This window comes from Thalassophryne amazonica, unplaced genomic scaffold, assembly GCF_902500255.1.
Source record: "Thalassophryne amazonica unplaced genomic scaffold, fThaAma1.1, whole genome shotgun sequence".
Classification (NCBI taxonomy): domain Eukaryota; kingdom Metazoa; phylum Chordata; class Actinopteri; order Batrachoidiformes; family Batrachoididae; genus Thalassophryne; species Thalassophryne amazonica.
The window spans coordinates 95,622-115,229 of record NW_022986257.1 but is presented as its reverse complement, the minus strand read 5'-3'; the positions used below and the strand labels follow the sequence as shown (position 1 = coordinate 115,229).

Sequence of the window (19,608 nt, the reverse complement as noted above, 5' to 3'; positions counted from 1 at the left end):
GTACTGAGCACAGAGTTTTAGGCCCCTCCCTGCGTCCTGATGTCACAGTTTGATTCTGTCAGGGTGACACCAGATTAGTTCATTTAGGAAGAATAAAAACACATTGTTAAAAACAAGTTTAATGGCAAAAACAATTCGAAATGTTTTAAATATGACTCAAACCAATGACGGGCAGTTTGATCGCTGTGGGCGTGGCATACTGACTAACTGGCCCTGTGGGTGTGCCTCACTATGACTGACAGCTCTGTGGGCGTGGCACACTGAGAAGGACTCACTTGAGGTGTGTCTCAGTGTGACTGACAGGCTCTGTGGGCGTGTCTCAATGTGACTGACAGGCTTTGTGGGTGTGGCACTGGGTCAGCGTGGGGTTGTAATGTTTAGCTTCAGTAATTGTAAAATGAGCCTTTTCATTCTCAAATTCTCTAAATCTGTGACTTGGAGAATCTTTCATCCGGATTAAAACCATAAAGCTTCTGGAAAGGTTTTGCACATTATGTCTTTAAATCATTCTGGCATTTTTATCACATTTGGATTTAATTATCACCATTCGTTGTACTGAGAGTGATTAAAAGTTTTTAATTGATAAAGAACCAAATTTCACTTATGATCAAACCTTTGAAATGACTTTGCTGATGGTCACAGATGGAACAATTTCATCTCACGATTTTTACTTATTTTCCCTCCAGGTTGTACAGAAAAATTTGACAGGTTCGGTTATTTAGTAAAATCAGCTCAACACGTGTTCTTCAACATGCTAATTAGCGCCTGTGCTAGCAACTAGCCCTCGCTGAGTTAGCAGTTGAAGACCGTATTAAAAACCGCCCACCTGTTTTAGAGCCACGTTGAGGGTTTTTTTTTTTTTTTTTTAGACTTTGAGAATAAAGTTGTAATATTAGGTGAATAAAGTTGTATTTATATAAGGGATTCCCCTGCAGACTGCCAGTTCAAGCTGTCTCCTCCACGAAAGAAGTGATTTCGGAAGCTCCTAACCGCCGGAAGTACAGTTGAAGTCCATGTGGCTCCTCCTCCTGAATAGACACATTTTAAAGACATGCAGGTTTGGGTGAATTGGAAACTTTATAACTGTCCAGGTCTCCCTTGCAAGAGATCAGTCTCAATGGGACTAACCTGGTTAAATAAGGGTGTAAAAAAAAAAGTCTGATACTAATGATAATGTGGTGCAGACGGGCCACAAGATGAGGTAGTACAACTTAAAACTCTCCAGTTTTAATCTCATAAAATTACAAGTTTATTCTCATAATATTATGACTTTAGTCTTGAAGTTTTAAAAAAAAACAACGTGGTCCTAAAACGCCGTCGTAGGGGAGAGTCTGGATTCCAGTGCAGAGGTTTAGGAACATGTGACAGCCAGCACATAACTGTTGGGTCAAAGATCAGCAGTGTCATAACATTGATACAGGGTGATGGGTCAAAGGTCACATGCATGTGAAAATGCTGCACAGATTTTGTCAACACCCTTTATTGTCACATGACTGCCCCCTGCAGGGTAGTACAAGCAGTGCTCGTAACTTCTGAAGGTGGACGGTGGTGACCAGCTGGTTCCAAAAAGTGCTTCCTACTGCTACACACTACTTCAGTTCTGCTGTGTGACAGATGTCATGAGCGCCCCCTACAGGATGGGGCCTGGCCTTAGCGGCCGAAGTCTTCAAACTTGCTGTTGAGACTCTGAGACGAGGTCTTAGGCGACTCGGTGACACTGTGCTCCTCCAACGCCACCAAGTCTTGTAAGTATTTGATGTAGCGGATGGCGGCGCGCAGCGTCTCCACCTTGCTGAGTCGCTTGTCGCCACTGTGACCCGGCAGGTGGTCCCTGAGCTTGGCGTAGCCCTGGTTCACACACTTGACCCTCTGGCGCTCCCTCTCGTTCCTCTTCCGGATGAACGCCGGTTCAAAGGGACAGTCGTAGATCTTGAAGTGTCCGCTGTGGTGGAACGGGGTGAGGTAGGGGAGGAGTCCGGGTCCGGGGACCCTCAGAGAGCTGTTGTAGAGGCCGAAGCCGGTCGGGTCCATTCTGGATGGGTAGAAAATGAAGGGAACCGAAGCTGAACGCTGAAGCTGTGTGACACTGCGAGCTTCAGAACCGCCACAAGAGGGTGACACTCTGAAGGTCCGACCACCATCATGGCTGAAACAAGAGGAATGTTGTTCTCCACGTGCGGGAGAGAAGGCGGCGCTCATGGTGGTCCGGTTGGACCCGGGTAGACTGAGCACCGAGTCCATCATTCAGAATGAACATTCATCATCTCGCTGACCTGTGGAGGCGGGACAGACCAGATTAACTCATGAAGTAAACACTTTACTGCACAGCTTTGACCTTTGACTTACTCCATCATCACATTATCTTCACGCCACAGACATGAAACGTTTTCAATCAGAGCGCATTTTACAGCAGTGAGACAGCGGTTACTGTGCCGCCATCTGGGTGGGGCCAGATAGACGATAAGCAAATTCAAATGCTGAGCAACGTGACATCCTGACAGCCAATCAAAGCAGAGAGGCAGCGTGACATCAGCTAATCCAAGATGGTGGAAAGTGGTCCGAACACACTATAATTCTGTAAAAATCTAATGTTTCTCATATATGTTCTATAGTGGAGCAGATATGTGGATGAATCGTGACTTTGACGAAAAAAAGCGTGAAATTTGGCACAGTGTGCAAACATACCCTAAAGATAATTTTTGGCTATAGGGGCATCACAGAGGCAGCCATTTTCCAAGATGGCTGCCATGTATTGTTTCAATAGCAGTTCAGGATCTAGACCACCAAGGGTCTTGAGCCTGGTGCCTAATCCTACATTTTTAAGGATGAGGAATGCAGTGGTATGATTTATATCCCCAAACGATAAGTCAGGAATATTATGGTTTTTCGTGGACCGTCACCGTGTCTGCCACTGTGGAGTTTTCACATTAGCGCATTAACTCCAAGAGCTTTCATCTGATTCTTTTCAAATTATCTGGAAACATTCATGGCCCCTGAGCATGTTGGCTATTGATTTTTGTGACCCTAGGACCTTTCCTCCAGCACCACCATGAGGTCAAACGTTTGAATTAGGTTTAGTGTATTTTTAAAAGCTTTCATCTAAATCAAGGAAATCTAATGGGTTTTTTTGTTTGTTTTTAATAACAAAAAAGAGGTCACACAGTTACAGTGAATGCTGAAATGCAACGCTAGCTCTGAAAGCACAATTGCAGTGGCACAGTGACAAGAAAAAGAGGACACAGAGTTAAATGCAACGTTAGTTCTGAAAACTTGAGCCACCGAAGTGGTAAAGCGCAGTGCACTTAAAACTCTGCCTTGAAATAGTCCATGGGCCAAGCAGGTTTTCAGTACAGCTTAAGGGGGGAAAAAAACATTAGAATCCAGCCTCAGTGTATCATTGCCTACACATCAATTTCAGTTTGTATGGGGTCAAATATTAAAATTGCTCCAATGTCAGTAAAAAATTAAGCAATTCAAGTGTGCAAAGAAAATTCTGAAATGTTCAAAATCTCCATCTAATAACGTGAACTTCACGTGAACATTGCGCAAACAATTAAAAAAAACTGCGTGTGGGTGTGATTGCTTCAGCGCACAGCGCAGCTCATCGAAACGATTATAATGAGATGTTAAATCTATCATAAACATAATTTTACAGCTACTCAAGAAGGAAAGAACATGCAACTGTTTTACCAAGCCATTACAATATAAATATTACAAATTTCAATTCAGTTTATTTTCATTTATATAGCGCCAAATCACAACAAAGTTGCCTCAAGGTGCTTCACACAAATAAGGTCTAACCTTACTAACCCCCAGAGCAACAGTGGTAAGAAAAAACTCCCTCTGAGGAAGAAACCTCAAGCAGACCAGACTCAAAGGGGTGACCCTCTGCTTGGGCCATGTTACAAACATAAATTACAGAACAATTCACAAAACAAATATACAGGAAATCTTGCCGGTGCACAGGACGGTTTCTGGAACAGATACCTCATCCATCTGTGGATGGAGCTGCACCTTAAACAGAGAGAAAAGAAAAAAAGCAGAATCAGGCATCAGAAAGACAAATACAGTATAATTTGTCAGCATTAAACAACAAGAAAAACAAGAAATACTAAGGTGATCGCCGGCCACTAGCCCTAAACTTCACTAAGACCCAGAATTTAGATAAAGTTAAGGCCGCGGCCCACTCCATTTACAAATAAAATGAATTAAAAGTAAAAAGCACAGTAACATACTATACCACTATGCTAGACATATGAAAGGGAAAATAAGTGTGTCTTAAGTCTGGACTTGAAAGTCTCCACAGAATCTGTTTTATTGACTCAGGGAGATCATTCCACAGAACAGGGGCACGATAAGAGAAAGCTCTGTGACCCGCAGACTTCTTATTCACCCTAGGAACACAAAGTAGTCCTGCACCCTGAGAACGCAGAGCCCGGGCCGGTACGTAAGGTTTAATTAGGTCAGCTAGGTAGGGAGGTGCCAGTCCATGAACAATTTTACAGGTTAGGAGCATAACCTTAAAATCTGATCTCACTGGGACAGGAAGCCAGTGAAGACACGCCAAAATGGGTGTAATGTGGTCAAACTTTCTGCTTCATGTCAAAAGTCTGGCTGCAGCATTTTGAACCAATTGGAGACCCCTAATGCTAGACTGCGGTGAACCAGAAAATAGAACATTGCAGTAGTCCAATCTAGAAGAGATAAATGCATGGATCAGGGTCTCAGCATCAGCCATAGTGGGAGTAGAAGCAGAAATTGGGAGTAGAAGCAGAATGACATGCCGAGAAAGAGCACTACAGATGCAATGTTTGCTCTGAGAATACTGATGGAGAAGTACAGAGAAGGACAGAAAGAGTTACATTGTGTGTTTGTGGACTTAGAAACAGCTTATGATAGGGTGCCAAGAGAAGAGCTGTGGTATTGTATGAGGACGTCTGGAGTGGCAGAGAAGTACACTCAACAAAAATATAAACGCAACACTTTTGGTTTTGCTCCCATTTTGTATGAGATGAACTCAAAGATCTAAAACTTTTTCCACATACACAATATCACCATATCCCTCAAATATTGTTCACAAACCAGTCTAAATCTGTGATAGTGAGCACTTCTCCTTTGCTGAGATAATCCATCCCACCTCACAGGTATGCCATATCAAGATGCTGATTAAACACCATTATTAGTGCACAGGTGTGCCTTAGACTGCCCACAATAAAAGGCCACTCTGAAAGGTGCAGTTTTATCACACAGCACAATGCCACAGATGTCGCAAGATTTGAGGGAGCGTGCAATTGGCATGCTGACAGCAGGAATGTCAACCAGAGCTGTTGCTCGTGTATTGAATGTTCATTTCTCTACCATAAGCCGTCTCCAAAGGCATTTCAGAGAAGTTGGCAGTACATCCAACCAGCCTCACAACCGCAGACCACGTGTAACCACACCAGCCCAGGACCTCCACATCCAGCATGTTCACCTCCAAGATCGTCTGAGACCAGCCACTTGGACAGCTGCTGAAACAATCGGTTTGCATAACCAAAGAATTTCTGCACAAACTGTCAGAAACTGAGACCAGCCACTTGGACAGCTGCTGAAACAATCGGTTTGCATAACCAAAGAATTTCTGCACAAACTGTCAGAAACTGTCTCAGGGAAGCTCATCTGCATGCTCGTCATCCTCATCAGGGTCTCGACCTGACTCCAGTTCGTTGTCGTAACTGACTTGAGTGGGCAAATGCTCACATTCGCTGGCGTTTGGCACGTTGGAGAGGTGTTCTCTTCACAGATGAATCCCGGTTCACACTGTTCAGGGCAGATGGCAGACAGCGTGGGTGGCGGCGTGTGGGTGAGCGGTTTTCTGATGTCAATGTTGTGGCTCGAGTGGCCCATGCTGGCGGTGGGGTTATGGTATGGGCAGGCATCTGTTATGGATGAAGAACACAGGTGCATTTTATTGATGGCATTTTGAATGCACAGAGATACTGTGATGAGATCCTGATGCCCATTGTTGTGCCATACATCCAAGAACATCACCTCATGTTGCAGCAGGATAATGCACGGCCCCATGTTGCAAGGATCTGTACACAATTCTTGGAAGCTGAAAATGTCCCAGTTCTTGCATGGCCGGCATACTCACCGCACGTCACCCATTGAGCATGTTTGGGATGCTCTGGACCGGCGTATACGACAGCGTGTACCAGTTCCTGCCAATATCCAGCAACTTCGCACAGCCATTGAAGAGGAGTGGACTAACATTCCACAGGCCACAATTGACAACCTGATCAACGCTATGTGAAGGAGATGTGTTGCACTGCATGAGGCAAATGGTGGTCACACCAGATACTGACTGGTATCCCCCCCCAATAAAACAAAACTGCACCTTTCAGAGTGGCCTTTTATTGTGGGCAGTCTAAGGCACACCTGTGCACTAATCATGGTGTCTAATCAGCATCTTGATATGGCACACCTGTGAGGTGGGATGGATTATCTCAGCAAAGGAGAAGTGCTCACTATCACAGATCTAGACTGGTTTGTGAACAACATTTGAGGGAAATGGTGATATTGTGTATGTGGAAAAAGTTTTAGATCTTTGAGTTCATCTCATACAAAATGGGAGCAAAACCAAAAGTGTTGCATTTATATTTTTGTTGAGTGTATGTTAGGGTAGTGCAGGACATGTACACGAATAGTGTGACAGCGGTGAGATGCGCAGTTGGAATGACACTCATTCAAGGTGGAGGTGGGATTACACCAAGGATCAGCTCTGAGTCCTTTCTTGTTTGCAGTGGTGATGGATAGGTTGACTGATGAGATCAAACAGGAGTCCCCATGGACTATGATGTTTGCAGATGACATTGTGATCTGTAGTGAGAATAGAGAGCAAGTTGAGTCTAGTCTGGAGAGGTGGAGATATGCTTTGGAGAGAAGGGGAATGAAAGTCAGTAGAAGCAAGACTGAGTACATGTGTGTGAATGGGAGGGAGCCCAGTGGAATAGTGCAGTTACAAGGAGCAGAAGTGGTGAAAGTAGATGAGTTTAAATATTTGGGGTCAACTGTTCAAAGTAATGGAGAGTGTGGTAGAGAGATGAAGAAGAGAGTGCAGGCAGGGTGGAGTGGGTGGAGAAAGGTGGCAGGAGTGATTTGTGACCGAAGAATATCAGCAAGAGTGAAGGGGAAAGTTTACAAAACAGTAGTGAGACCAGCTATGTTGTATGGTTTAGAGACGGTGGCACAAACAAAAAGACAGGAGGCAGAGCTGGAGGTGGCAGAGCTGAAGATGTTGAGATTCTCTTTGGGAGTGACAAGAATGGACAAGATTAGGAATGAACATATCAGAGGGACAGCTCAGGTGGGACTGTCTGGAGACAAAGTCAGAGAGGAGAGATTGAGATGGTTTGGACATGTGCAGAGGAGGGACCCAGGGTATATAGGGAGAAGGATGCTGAGGATGGAGCCACCAGGCAAGAGGAGAAGAGGAAGGTCAAAGAGGAGGTTCATGAATGTGCTGAGGGAGGACATGCAGGTGGTTGGTGTGACAGAGGAAGATACAGAGGACAGGGTGAGATGGAAACGATTGATCTGCTGTGGCAACCCCTAACAGGAACAGCCGAAAGACAAAGAAGAAGTAATGGTTTAATCACTGCAGATTTGAAACATTTAGGAACAGATCCAGAAGTTAATGAGAGATTAATCATTTCCTGCACAGTCGGCTCAAGAGTGGACCACAGATCTTTAAACAGTTTTGCTGATATGGGATCAGATAAGAATGTTGTGCTTTTTGTCAACGTTACGAGTTTCGTCAACGTTACGAGTTTCGTCAGCACGCCTACAGAGATACTCTCAAATTCTGTAAATCTCGGTAATACCTCAATAATGGTGCCCACCTCAATAGCAGGGTGTAGTGGCTGGGTTAAGGCATGCTGGGATATGTTTAACCTGATGTCTTCTATTTTATTCTCAAAGTAATCCATGGAATCTTGTGCTGTAAAAGGAGAGCAAACTACAGGTGGTCGTCCATGAATAAGTGTTGTCACCGTGTCGAACAAGAACTTTGAGTTATGCTTGTTTTTGTTGATCAAATCAGAGTAATAGGTCCGCTTTGTAGCCAGTAATGCATGCTTATAGTCTAAGATAGCATCACGCCACGCAAGGTGGAATACTTGTAATTGAACTGCGCCATTAACATTCTAGACCTCGAGCCTTAGTTTTGAAGTCACGCAAGTCGTCATTGACCAAAGGTGACTGTGTTTTGGGGGGGCGTGGTTTTAACAAAGGTGGCGCAATCATTTCAAGTGTAGTTTTGAGCACTGAGTTTAAACTATCCACAAGACTGTCTACTTATTGTTTATTTGCCAAATGTGAACCTAAGACATCAGGCAGTCTAGCTTCGAGTTCAGTCTTAGTTGAGGAGTTGATGCGTTGCCGTAGTGATATATAAGGTTGTTGTTCCACAAAACACGGCAGTGAAACTGTAAATTTAATACGTGAGTGATCACTGATGCAAGAGGCATGATATCAGTATTTGTGACAGCAATACCATGTGTGAGAACCAAATCCAGGGTATTTCCACTAATGTGCGTTGAGTCCTGAATGCATTGCTGAAATCCTAATGCATCTACAGTTTCCATAAATGATTTGCCGAAGGGATTAGAAGGCTTATTTATATGAACATTAAAGTCACCAATAATCAGAATGTTATCTGCACTAGTTGACAAGTTAGAGATGACTGCACCAAATTCATATAAGAATTCAGAATATGGGCCAGGAGGCCTATATACAGTGACAACGTAATACGGCTGGTTTTTATTCTTCTTACCTTGGCAATGTGTAATATCCTGAGCAGAGCGGAGAATCAGATGCTCAAACGAGTTATATTTGTGACCCCCAACAGCTAATAAACTAAACCTAGATTTATAAATGAAAGCAACACCCCCGCCTTACTTCACAATCACGAGGGACGTGACTAAATGTATATGCTTGTGGGCAGGCCTCATCTAAGGGGAGGACAGCTGTAGGTTTAAGCCAGGTTTCACATAACCCATCATATCTAAGTGATGATCAATAATTAGATCATTAACCAACAATGATTTTGAGGCTAGTGATCTTATGTTAATGAGACCCAGACTAAGGACCTCAGTGGGGTTGACAGTTGGACTGTTTGGGTTTAGGGGTGGTTCCAGAGTAGCATATATAAGATGCCTAGAAGTAGGTTTAGGTTTGAGACATTCCACGCGCGTTGTAGGTAGCAGACACAAAATTTTTGATATTGCTGCAAAGCTCAAATTACTATGTGCATGTGCTAGTTTGTGCACGTATTATTCGAGTGGTGCACATAATTTTATGCTGCACTTGCACTGGTGCAAGTAACTTTATCCACGTTTTATCAACTATAAGCACCAGTAAAATGAACCAATAAAGGAATAAATAAGGAAAAAAACAATTTTCAGTGTGTTGTCTTCATCTTCCCTGCGTTTTATGACTCTCACACACGGAGCGAGTTGTTGTGCTCTATTTGTTGTGATCACGTGCGCACATGTAAACAAAGAAAAGAAAAAAACTGGCTGCTGCTGTGATTCCTTTATGGAACCCGGGAGAGGTCACTTAGTGATATTTTTTTCCTGGCCATGATAATTTGTGCGCATGTTTTCCTTTAATTGAGCCCTCGAATTAATAAAACGAGCGCACGTTTTCCTTTCGTTCAAAATGAACTTCATAATATGACCTAAACTGTCATCCTCACGATGGGGAGACACTTCACCCTCAGCATCCTTTTTAATGTGCTTAAACTCCAGATGATGTCATGCTGGGCAGCTCAAGTTCTCTGTATGTCCTTGTGCGCCCAAACCATGGATGGATAATGTTGGATAATAGCCAACATTTATGTGTCAAGACAATATTGAGTGCACGTTTTACAAATTGTGGCCACATTTAAGTAGATTGTGTCCTTGTTTTACTCAAACGATGCTTAAAACGTGCACACAATGTAATAAAACGGGCGCACAATATAATAAAACCTGTGCACAATATAATAAATGAGCGCACATTCTCTCCACATGCAAAACATTTTGAGATGACACTTCCAGGGCTCTGTAGTTCCTCGCTCTCTCTCCCCTGAAACTCTGTCATAACTGTGTTATAAACCAGTCACCAATTGTTTTATTATACATCTGTGTAGTTAATAAAATAATCTTCATGGACAATTCGTTCGCGTGCACGTGAAAAAAAACTGTCTGCTGCTGCTGCTGTTCTCCACTCAAACTCTCCCCAGAGAGGAAGAGTCTGACACATCAGAGGAGGAGTTTTAAGGTTGATATAAGACTGACCTTTGGTTGTGCAAGTAACTTTTTTTGGTGCAACTAATTTTTTTGTTACTAGCACCAGTGCAAGTAGGTTAAAAAATGTATTTCGACCCCTGTGCTGGAACAGACAACGGGCCATCCTCAATTTCAACATCATCCAATGTAGTAATGGGTATTAAGTTTGCAAAGCATAGCCCTCTGATTTTTATGGACACATCTATGGAAGCAGCCCACAGTCTCCATCCATCCATCTCCTACCGCTTAGTCCAGTTAAGGGTAGCGGGGGGCTGGAGCCTATCCCAGCAGTCATAGAGCGCGAGGCGGGGTACACCCAGGACAGGACACTAGGCTGTCGCAGGGCCACAAATAGACAAACAAACACGGACAATTTTAAAGATTCCAATCCACCTAACCCGCATGTCGTTGGATGTGGGAGGAAACCGGAGCACCCGGAGGAAACCCACGCAAACACGGGGAGAACATGCAAACTCCACACAGAAAGGCCACGGGAATTGAACCCACAACCTTCTCGCTGTGAGGCAACAGTGCTAACCACTAAGCCACCGTGCTGCCCGCCCACAGTCTCAACTTGTTGAATTTCCCTCCCTGGCAGATAAACTGCACTATCACCATAGCGGATTTTCTGCACTAATTTCCCCACTAAACTAATGGATTTCACACTCATCTTTGTCATAAACCTTGCAGGGTCTCTAATCCCCTGCTGCATGTCTGGCTGTAAAATCTGAATATTATCTATGTTCACAGACAAGATGGCAGCGCCTTCCCCAGTAGGGTGGAGGCCGTCCGGCATCAGCAAGCCATGGCGGCCCGAGAACGAAGGCCAGTTATCAATAAAGCTAAAGCCTTGCTGTCTACAAAATTGCGCCAGCCACCTAATGAACGATGTCAGCCTGCTAAACACCTCATCATTACCCCGGAAGGGGAGGGGACCAGAGACTATTAATCGATGCCGACATATCTTTCTGGCAAGGTCACAAATCCTCTCTGTCCATTTTTGTGACCTCTTAGTGCTTCATCCTGACATCATTGGTGCCGACGTGAATAACTATGTAACTATATCTCATGTCATGTTCCTTCGTCTGTCTTCCCTTCTGCAGCATCAGCACCCTAAGATGGGAGGCAATGTCGGGAGCTCTGGCCCCAGGAATACATTTAACGTCAGCCGGTGTCTGTAACCTAAATTTGCAGGTGATAGAATCCCCTATCACTAAAGCCCGGCTTTTCGGCCTGGAGACAGGAATGGAAGTCACCCGTGGGCTCAAAGAACTCACATCAGGCAAATCCAAGGGGGAGAACCAGTTCACAATTTGCAATGATGAATGTGACTGGGGTACCGCAACTGGGCACCAGGCCCTACATGACTTCCTCTGCTTAACCACAGTCCGAAAGCCGTCCTCCACAGTTGCCGCATCATGAAGCTGTATAACTGGTGTTACAAAATGCAAAACTTGCACTGTGCACAATTTCCTCAATCACAGCCACAGAAGCCTGTAACTTCTTCTGGGTTGTCTGGGTGTCTTGGTGGCTTTCCTCACTCTTCTTCTTGCACAGTCACTCAGTTTTTGAGAACTGTCTACTCCACACAGTTTTACCACAGAGTGTCATACTGTTTACTGTTTAAGACATATTCAGTGACTTGGAAATGTTCATGTATCTATCCCCTGACTTATCTGAAGAAAACTGGCAATTAAACTGATTATTTACAGGTATTATACCAAAGGGGCTGATTACTTATGCAACCCATCATCTTGGATTTTATCTTTTTAATTAATTTATATCAAGTTGTAGAGATTTACTTTCAGTTTGAATTTAAGGAAGATAATTTCAGAAATTTTTATATTGAGAAGCCTGATTTACTTTTCATATTTAAAATGCCATAAACAAATTCAAATGTGTGAAATACCAAGGGGCTGAATACTTCAAGTCACTGTATTTTATATAAGCAGCGTCCAGCGTACTAAAGTGGAACAAGCGCGGTGCCCCACTGGAAACACAGCGGGTGGGATCGTCACAACGAAGTACGTGCAAGTGTCAAGGCACCTTTAGCTGCAACAGGCCAGTCAAGGTCAGCTGAAAGCAGACAAATGTACATACAGATTAGTCCCAAAAACTGAGATCGGCATCGGATCCAAACCAACTGAACACCAATATTTTGACCAATGAAATAACACTTTCAAATCAGTTTGAAATATGCTGCGTATGTATACTTACAGCCCCTTCATAAATTCTTGCTTCTCAGCTAGACTGCTGATGTTAGCCAAATGTTTGCTAGCTTGCTTAATACTGAGGATTAATAAACATAGTGCTCATATAAATGCATTTAATTAAAACTTTCACATGTTCATTGTTGAGTATTGAGGAAAAACTGCTCATAGGTTTCTTGCAGCACTCAAAACTGCACCACCAAGTCTGACTACAGAGAAAAGTGGACGACCAAAAGCTGCTGCAGGTCAGACTATTTTTAGAGCTCCCTCTACTGGACAATTCTTGTAAATAGCAAATAATGAAACATTGAGAAGTAGGGTACTATGCTGTACTCTCATTAGTCACAGTTCGAAAACATGTATAATATCGCCAATATTACATATTTTAATGGTTTTACAATTATTTAATTACCTGAGTGCTAGCCATATGTTGTTATGTACGTGGTAGCATGTTGTAAATAGTACTACTGCATTCCTCATCCTTGAATATTTAGGATTATATAACAGCTGAGTGGATCCTTGTCATTTGATTGGTGCTTTGTATGTCACATGACATGGATTAATTCTTCCCATTTGTGTTGCATTGCATTTAGAGTGCAGCTTGGTTCCATTTAGAGTGCAAATTTGGTTCCATACGTTTGGTACCACTGCACATGCACGTGTGCACGTCCTCGTGATCGCGCACGCACATGTGCGCGCACACGTCATCGCGCACGTGCATATGTGATCATGTGCACACACATGCACGTGCACACACATGCACGCGTGCCCACACATGCGTGCGCCTGCATGCACAACACACACACACACACACAAAACAAATCCACTGTGCTGTCTGGAGGCTGTTAGCAGGAAGAAAGAACAAAAGCTGGACTCATTTCTGACATGATTTTTTTTTATTGCACTGAGGACGTACACAGTCTTTTTTTAGTACTACACGCACGCACAAGTGCCGACCAGGTTGAGTGTGTGTGTGTGCGCTGGGGACGACTCTCCCGAGACATAATTTGATTGCACTACCTGACACTGCTAATTCTTGTAAGACACACACACAAAACAAATCCACTGTGCTGTCTTGTTAGCAGGAAGAAAGAATAAAAAGCTGGACTCATTTCTGAGGTGATTATTATTTATTTTATTTTTTTTGCTGCACTGAGGATGCACACAGTCGACCAAGCCGGTTGCGTATGTGCGCGCGCATGCGGGGGACAATGACACGTTTTTTTGATTGAGCTAACTGATGCTACTAATTCTTGTTAGAAACACACACAAAATCCACTCCGCTGTAAGCAGTCTGGATGCATGAAGACCTGCTCACATGAAACGCTGACGTGGTTTTTGGCTGGACTGAGGAACTACACAAAGTCTTTTTTTTTGTTTGTTTGTTTTAATGGAAGCCTGAAGTCAGTTCACAGCATCAGTTGGACTTCACATCACAATTTGGACTTTATCAGCAGTGGAACACCAAAATGTAAGCCCCTTTTCTGTTGTTTATGAATTAATAAAATATCAAATGCCATTGTTCCAGCTTTCACCTCATGAAATATTCGTTCCATTGAAAAGAATGTAAAAACATTCATTATTTGTTTTATATAATGGCTAATATAGATCCTTGTCATTTGATATTTTATTAATTTATAAACAACAGAAAAGGGACTTACATTTTGGTGTTCCACTGCTGCAAAAGTCCAAATTGTGATGTGTAGTCCAGTGATGCTGTGAACTGACTTCAGACTTCCATAAAAAAAAGACTTTGTAGTTCCTCAGTCCAGCCAAAAATCACGCCAGCATTTCATCTCAACATTTCTTCATGCATCCAGACGGCTTACAGCAGAGTGGAGTGTGTGTGTGTGCGTGTGTGTGTGTGTGTGTGTGTAGCAGCGTCAGTTAGTTCAATCAAATCATTGTGTCGTTGTCCCCCGTGTGCACACACGCAACCGGCTCATCGACTGTGTACGTCCTCAGTGCAGCAGAAAAAAAAAAATCACATCAGAAATGAGTCAGGTTTTCTTTCTTTCTTCCTGCTAACAGACAGCACAGTGGATTTGTTTTGTGTGTGTGAGAATTCGCAGCCTCAGTTAAGAAAGTCGTTGTCCCACCCGCATGCGCGTGTTGTGCGCACACACACGCACACACACAATGTGCGCACAACACGCGTGCATGCGTGGTCACGTGTGCGCGCATTTTTGTGTGTGTGTGTGTGTGTGTGTGTGTGCGCGCGCGTGTGAGAGTGCAATGGTACCAAATGTATGGAACCAAATTTGCACTCTAAATGGAACCAAGCTGCACTCTAAATGCAATGCAACACAAATGGGGTGAATTAATCCATGTCATGTGACATACAAAGCACCAATCAAATGACAAGGATCCACTCAACCGGTATATAAAGTTAAAATATAACACATCTTTTCATTTTAAATAATGCACTAATTCTGAAGTTTCGTAAAAAACAGACAAATGCCAAAGGGAGCCTCCGCTAACACTGATTGGTTGACTCCTTCATTCTCTGTAAACAAACGTGTTAATGTGAGGTGTGTGTTAGTGTTTACACATAAATGTGTTGTTGTAAAATATGCCTTTTTTTTATTTGTATAAAAAAGCCATTTGCAAAAAGTCAAGTTGTCATTTGACAACTGTCTGATATAACCGGGGTCAAAATAAATAGAACACTGCCATCTACTGGCGTCCAGACACTCATACTGCCATGAACACTAGTGGCCAGTAGATGGCAGTAGAGACCATGAAAACGTGCCAAAACAAAATTCCAGATACTCTGTGTCTGCTACGTTTAAGCTGTGCGGGATTTTATCAACACAAACTGAATTTCAGACATCTTATATATATTACTCTGGAACAAAGACGACAGCCAGTGTTTGACATAAACAGGAATCGATTTCAGTGATTCCAATTGAAAGTAATGGGAAGCAACCTGAGCTTCTTCTGGCATTTTTACATAAAACAAACACAATAACAACGTCTATAAACTCAAAGAATATATTCACGAGAGTTTTAGGCACAATATGCAAAGAGTTTAATTCTGTTGTCCGTGTGGAGCCTGATCAGAACGTCTCAAATGCATTTCTTCTGTCGTGAATGTACTGTAAAACCTTCAAAATTAGTGCATTACTTTAAAACTAAAACATGTATCTGATATTTTCACTTTATAAAACTTCAGACGTGATGTTAATTTAAATAACTTGTATGAAATTACTTTAAGTTAAAACTGTATGCCTCTGGATGACTTGGGTGATATTGCCAGTGTATCACTATGGGCTCAAAAGAAATTATCTTTAAATTTCTTTTTTTTTTCTTTTTCCTTTTTTCTATAACCATTTCTTCTTTGCTTGCAGAGGATAGAGCAGTTTCTTCTGGAACCAGCTCTTATCTGTGTGCAGAAGATAGAACTGTACATCTACTACAAAACATTTAACAGGTAGTTACTCAAACCTTTGATTTCAGGCTTCATAAATGTTCCTAACTGTTAAGCTTTGTTCACCATGCCTGCAAAAAATATGTTAGTGGTTTAAAATTTATCGGACTAAAATTTATCAAAGCTGATTACTCCGCTGATGGTTTTCAAAGTTATCTGAAAAGCTAATCCAATAATGGAAGCATTAGCTTTGAAAATTAATGGTTAGTAGATTAGCGGAACTGTGCCCACCATTGCCAGTAACCTACAACAAAAAACACAACCCGAAACTAATCAACAACTAGTTTTAACTTCCCAGATGTTTGTGAAGCTGCGAAAAGCTTAAAAAGTATGACGTTCATTTAAATCCAAATTTATCAACGATACATTCATTATCAAAATGTAACATCTTCAAGAAAATGTAAAGCAACCTGATCATTTATGTTGAGCTGTTTGTTTGTTTCCCCTTTTGGTCCAATAGCTTTTGTTGTTGTTTTTATAAATTGATGAGACTCACAGCGGCGAGCAAGAGGTCATGATGCCTGATGAACGTTAAACCATGTGACATTCAAAGGCCAAAATAACAACAACAACCACAAAAGCAACAACTGGAACCACAACAGGAACAACAGCCACAAAAGCAAAAACAGGAGCCACAACAACTACAATGGGAACCACAAAAGCAACAACTGGAACCACAAAAGGAACAACAATGACAAAAGCAACAACAGGAGCAGCAACAACAACTACTACAATGGGAATCACAACAGCCAAAAAACAACAGGAACAACAACAACCACAAAAGCAACAGGAGAAACAACAGCTACAACAGAAACCACAACAGCCACAAAAGCAACAACAGGAACCACAACAACAACAACAGGAACAATAACAACCACAAAAGCAACAACCAGAACCACATTAGGAACAACAACAACTACAATGTGAACCACAACAGCCACAAAACAACAGGAGCAACAACAACTACAATGTGAACCACAACAGCCACAAAACAACAGGAGCAACAACAACTACAATGTGAACCACAACAGCCACAAAACAACAGGAGCAACAACAACTACAATGTGAACCACAACAGCCACAAAACAACAGGAGCAACAACAACTACAATGTGAACCGCAACAGCCACAAAACAACAGGAGCAACAACAACTACAATGTGAACCACAACAGCCACAAAACAACAGGAGCAACAACAACTACAATGTGAACCACAACAGCCACAAAACAACAGGAGCAACAACAACTACAATGTGAACCACAACAGCCACAAAACAACAGGAGCAACAACAACTACAATGTGAACCGCAACAGCCACAAAAGCAACAACAGGAGCAACAACAACTACAATGTGAACCGCAACAACCACAAAAGCAACAACAGGAGCAACAACAACTACAATGTGAACCGCAACAACCACAAAAGCAACAACAGGAGCAACAACAACTACAATGTGAACCGCAACAGCCACAAAAGCAACAACAGGAGCAACAACAACTACAATGTGAACCGCAACAACCACAAAAGCAACAACAGGAGCAACAACAACTACAATGTGAACCGCAACAACCACAAAAGCAACAACAGGAGCAACAACAACTACAATGTGAACCGCAACAACCACAAAAGCAACAACAGGAGCAACAACAACTACAATGTGAACCGCAACAACCACAAAAGCAACAACAGGAGCAACAACTACAATGTGAACCGCAACAACCACAAAAGCAACAACAGGAGCAACAACAACTACAATGTGAACCGCAACAACCACAAAAGCAACAACAGGAGCAACAACAACTACAATGTGAACCGCAACAACCACAAAAGCAACAACAGGAGCAACAACAACTACAATGTGAACCGCAACAACCACAAAAGCAACAACAGGAGCAACAACAACTACAATGTGAACCGCAACAACCACAAAAGCAACAACAGGAGCAACAACAACTACAATGTGAACCGCAACAACCACAAAAGCAACAACAGGAGCAACAACAACTACAATGTGAACCGCAACAACCACAAAAGCAACAACAGGAGCAACAACAACTACAATGTGAACCGCAACAACCACAAAAGCAACAACAGGAGCAACAACAACTACAATGTGAACCGCAACAACCACAAAAGCAACAACAGGAGCAACAACAACTACAATGTGAACCGCAACAACCACAAAAGCAACAACAGGAGCAACAACAACTACAATGGGAACCGCAACAACCACAAAAGCAACAACAGGAGCAACAACAACTACAATGGGAACCGCAACAGCCACAAAAGCAACAACAGGGGCAACAACAACTATAACGGGAACCGCAACAGCCACAAAAGCAACAACAAGAGAAACAACTATAACGGGAACCGCAACAGCCACAAAAGCAACAACCAGAACCACATCAGGAACAACAACCACAAAAGCAACAACAGGAGCAACAACAACTACAACGGGAACTATAACAGCCACAAAAGCAACAACAAGAGCAACAACAACTACAACGGGAACTATAACAGCCACAAAAGCAACAACAAGAGCAACAACAACTACAATGGGAACCACAACAGCCAGAATAGCAACAACTGACCAGGTTGCGTGTGTGTGTGTGTGTGTGTGCGCGTGGGCGACGACTCTCCCGAGACATAATTTGATTGAGCCAACTGATGCTGCAAATTCGTGTAAGATGCACACACACAAAACAAATCCACTGTGCTGTCTGTTAGCAGGAAGAGAGAGGAAAAAAAAGCTGGACTAATTTCTGACCTGATTTTTTTTTGTTTTTTGTTTTTTTGCTGCACTGAGAATGTACACAGTCGACCGAACCGGTTGCGTGTGTGTGCGTACACGTGGGGTACAATGACACGATGATTTGATTGAGCTAACTGACGCTGCTAATTCTTGTTACAAACACACAGAAAATCCACTCCGCTGTAAGCCGTGTGGATGCATGAAGACCTGTTCACATGAAACACTGACATGATTTTTGGCTGGACTGAGGAACTACACAGTCTTTTTTTAATGGGAGTTTGAAGTCAGTGCACAGCATCACTGGACTACACGTCACAATTTGGAATTTAGCAGCAGTGGAACACCAAAATGTAAGTCCCTTTTCTGTTGTTTATAAATTGATAAAATATCAAATGACAAGGATCTATTTTAGCCATTATATAAAACAAATAATGAATGTTTTTACATTAATTATTGTATAACAGAATACAGCACTGCTGAGTGAGGCAGAGGTCTTGGAAAATAAAGCAGTTTATGGTTATGGTTTTGATTTAAAATCATCAAATCTCTGGATAGAATAACTCCATTAATGTCCATCCATCCATCCATTTTCTTCCGCTTTATCCAGAGTCGGGACGCGGGGGCAGCAGCTCAAGCAAAGCCGCCCAGATCTCCTGATCCACACACACCTCCCCCAGCTCCTCCGGGGGAACCCCGAGGCATTCCCAAGCCAGGCGAGAGACGTAGTCCCTCCAGCGTGTCCTGGGTCTTCCCCGGGGTCTCCTCCAGATGGGACGTGCCCGGAACACCTCTCCAGCGAGGCGTCCAGGGGGCATCTGGAAAAGATGCCTGAGCCTCCTCAGCTGGCTCCTTTCAACATGGAGGAGCAGTGGCTCGACTCTGAGCTCCTCCCGAGTGATCAAGCTCC

The 19,608-nt window shown here is 42.9% G+C and overlaps 1 protein-coding gene across 1 annotated transcript in view; it reads left to right on the top strand.

Annotated features, from left to right (window-relative positions):
• The first annotated feature begins 11,631 nt into the window (after positions 1-11,631).
• The window catches only part of LOC117505859 (putative uncharacterized protein DDB_G0286901), a 50,615-nt gene continuing 42,638 nt past the window's right edge, over positions 11,632-19,608 (top strand). The window contains 3 exon segments of the mRNA XM_034165390.1: positions 11,632-11,646; positions 16,553-16,698; positions 17,231-18,528. Of these exon segments, the coding sequence (XP_034021281.1) occupies positions 11,632-11,646; positions 16,553-16,698; positions 17,231-18,528 (1,459 nt within the window).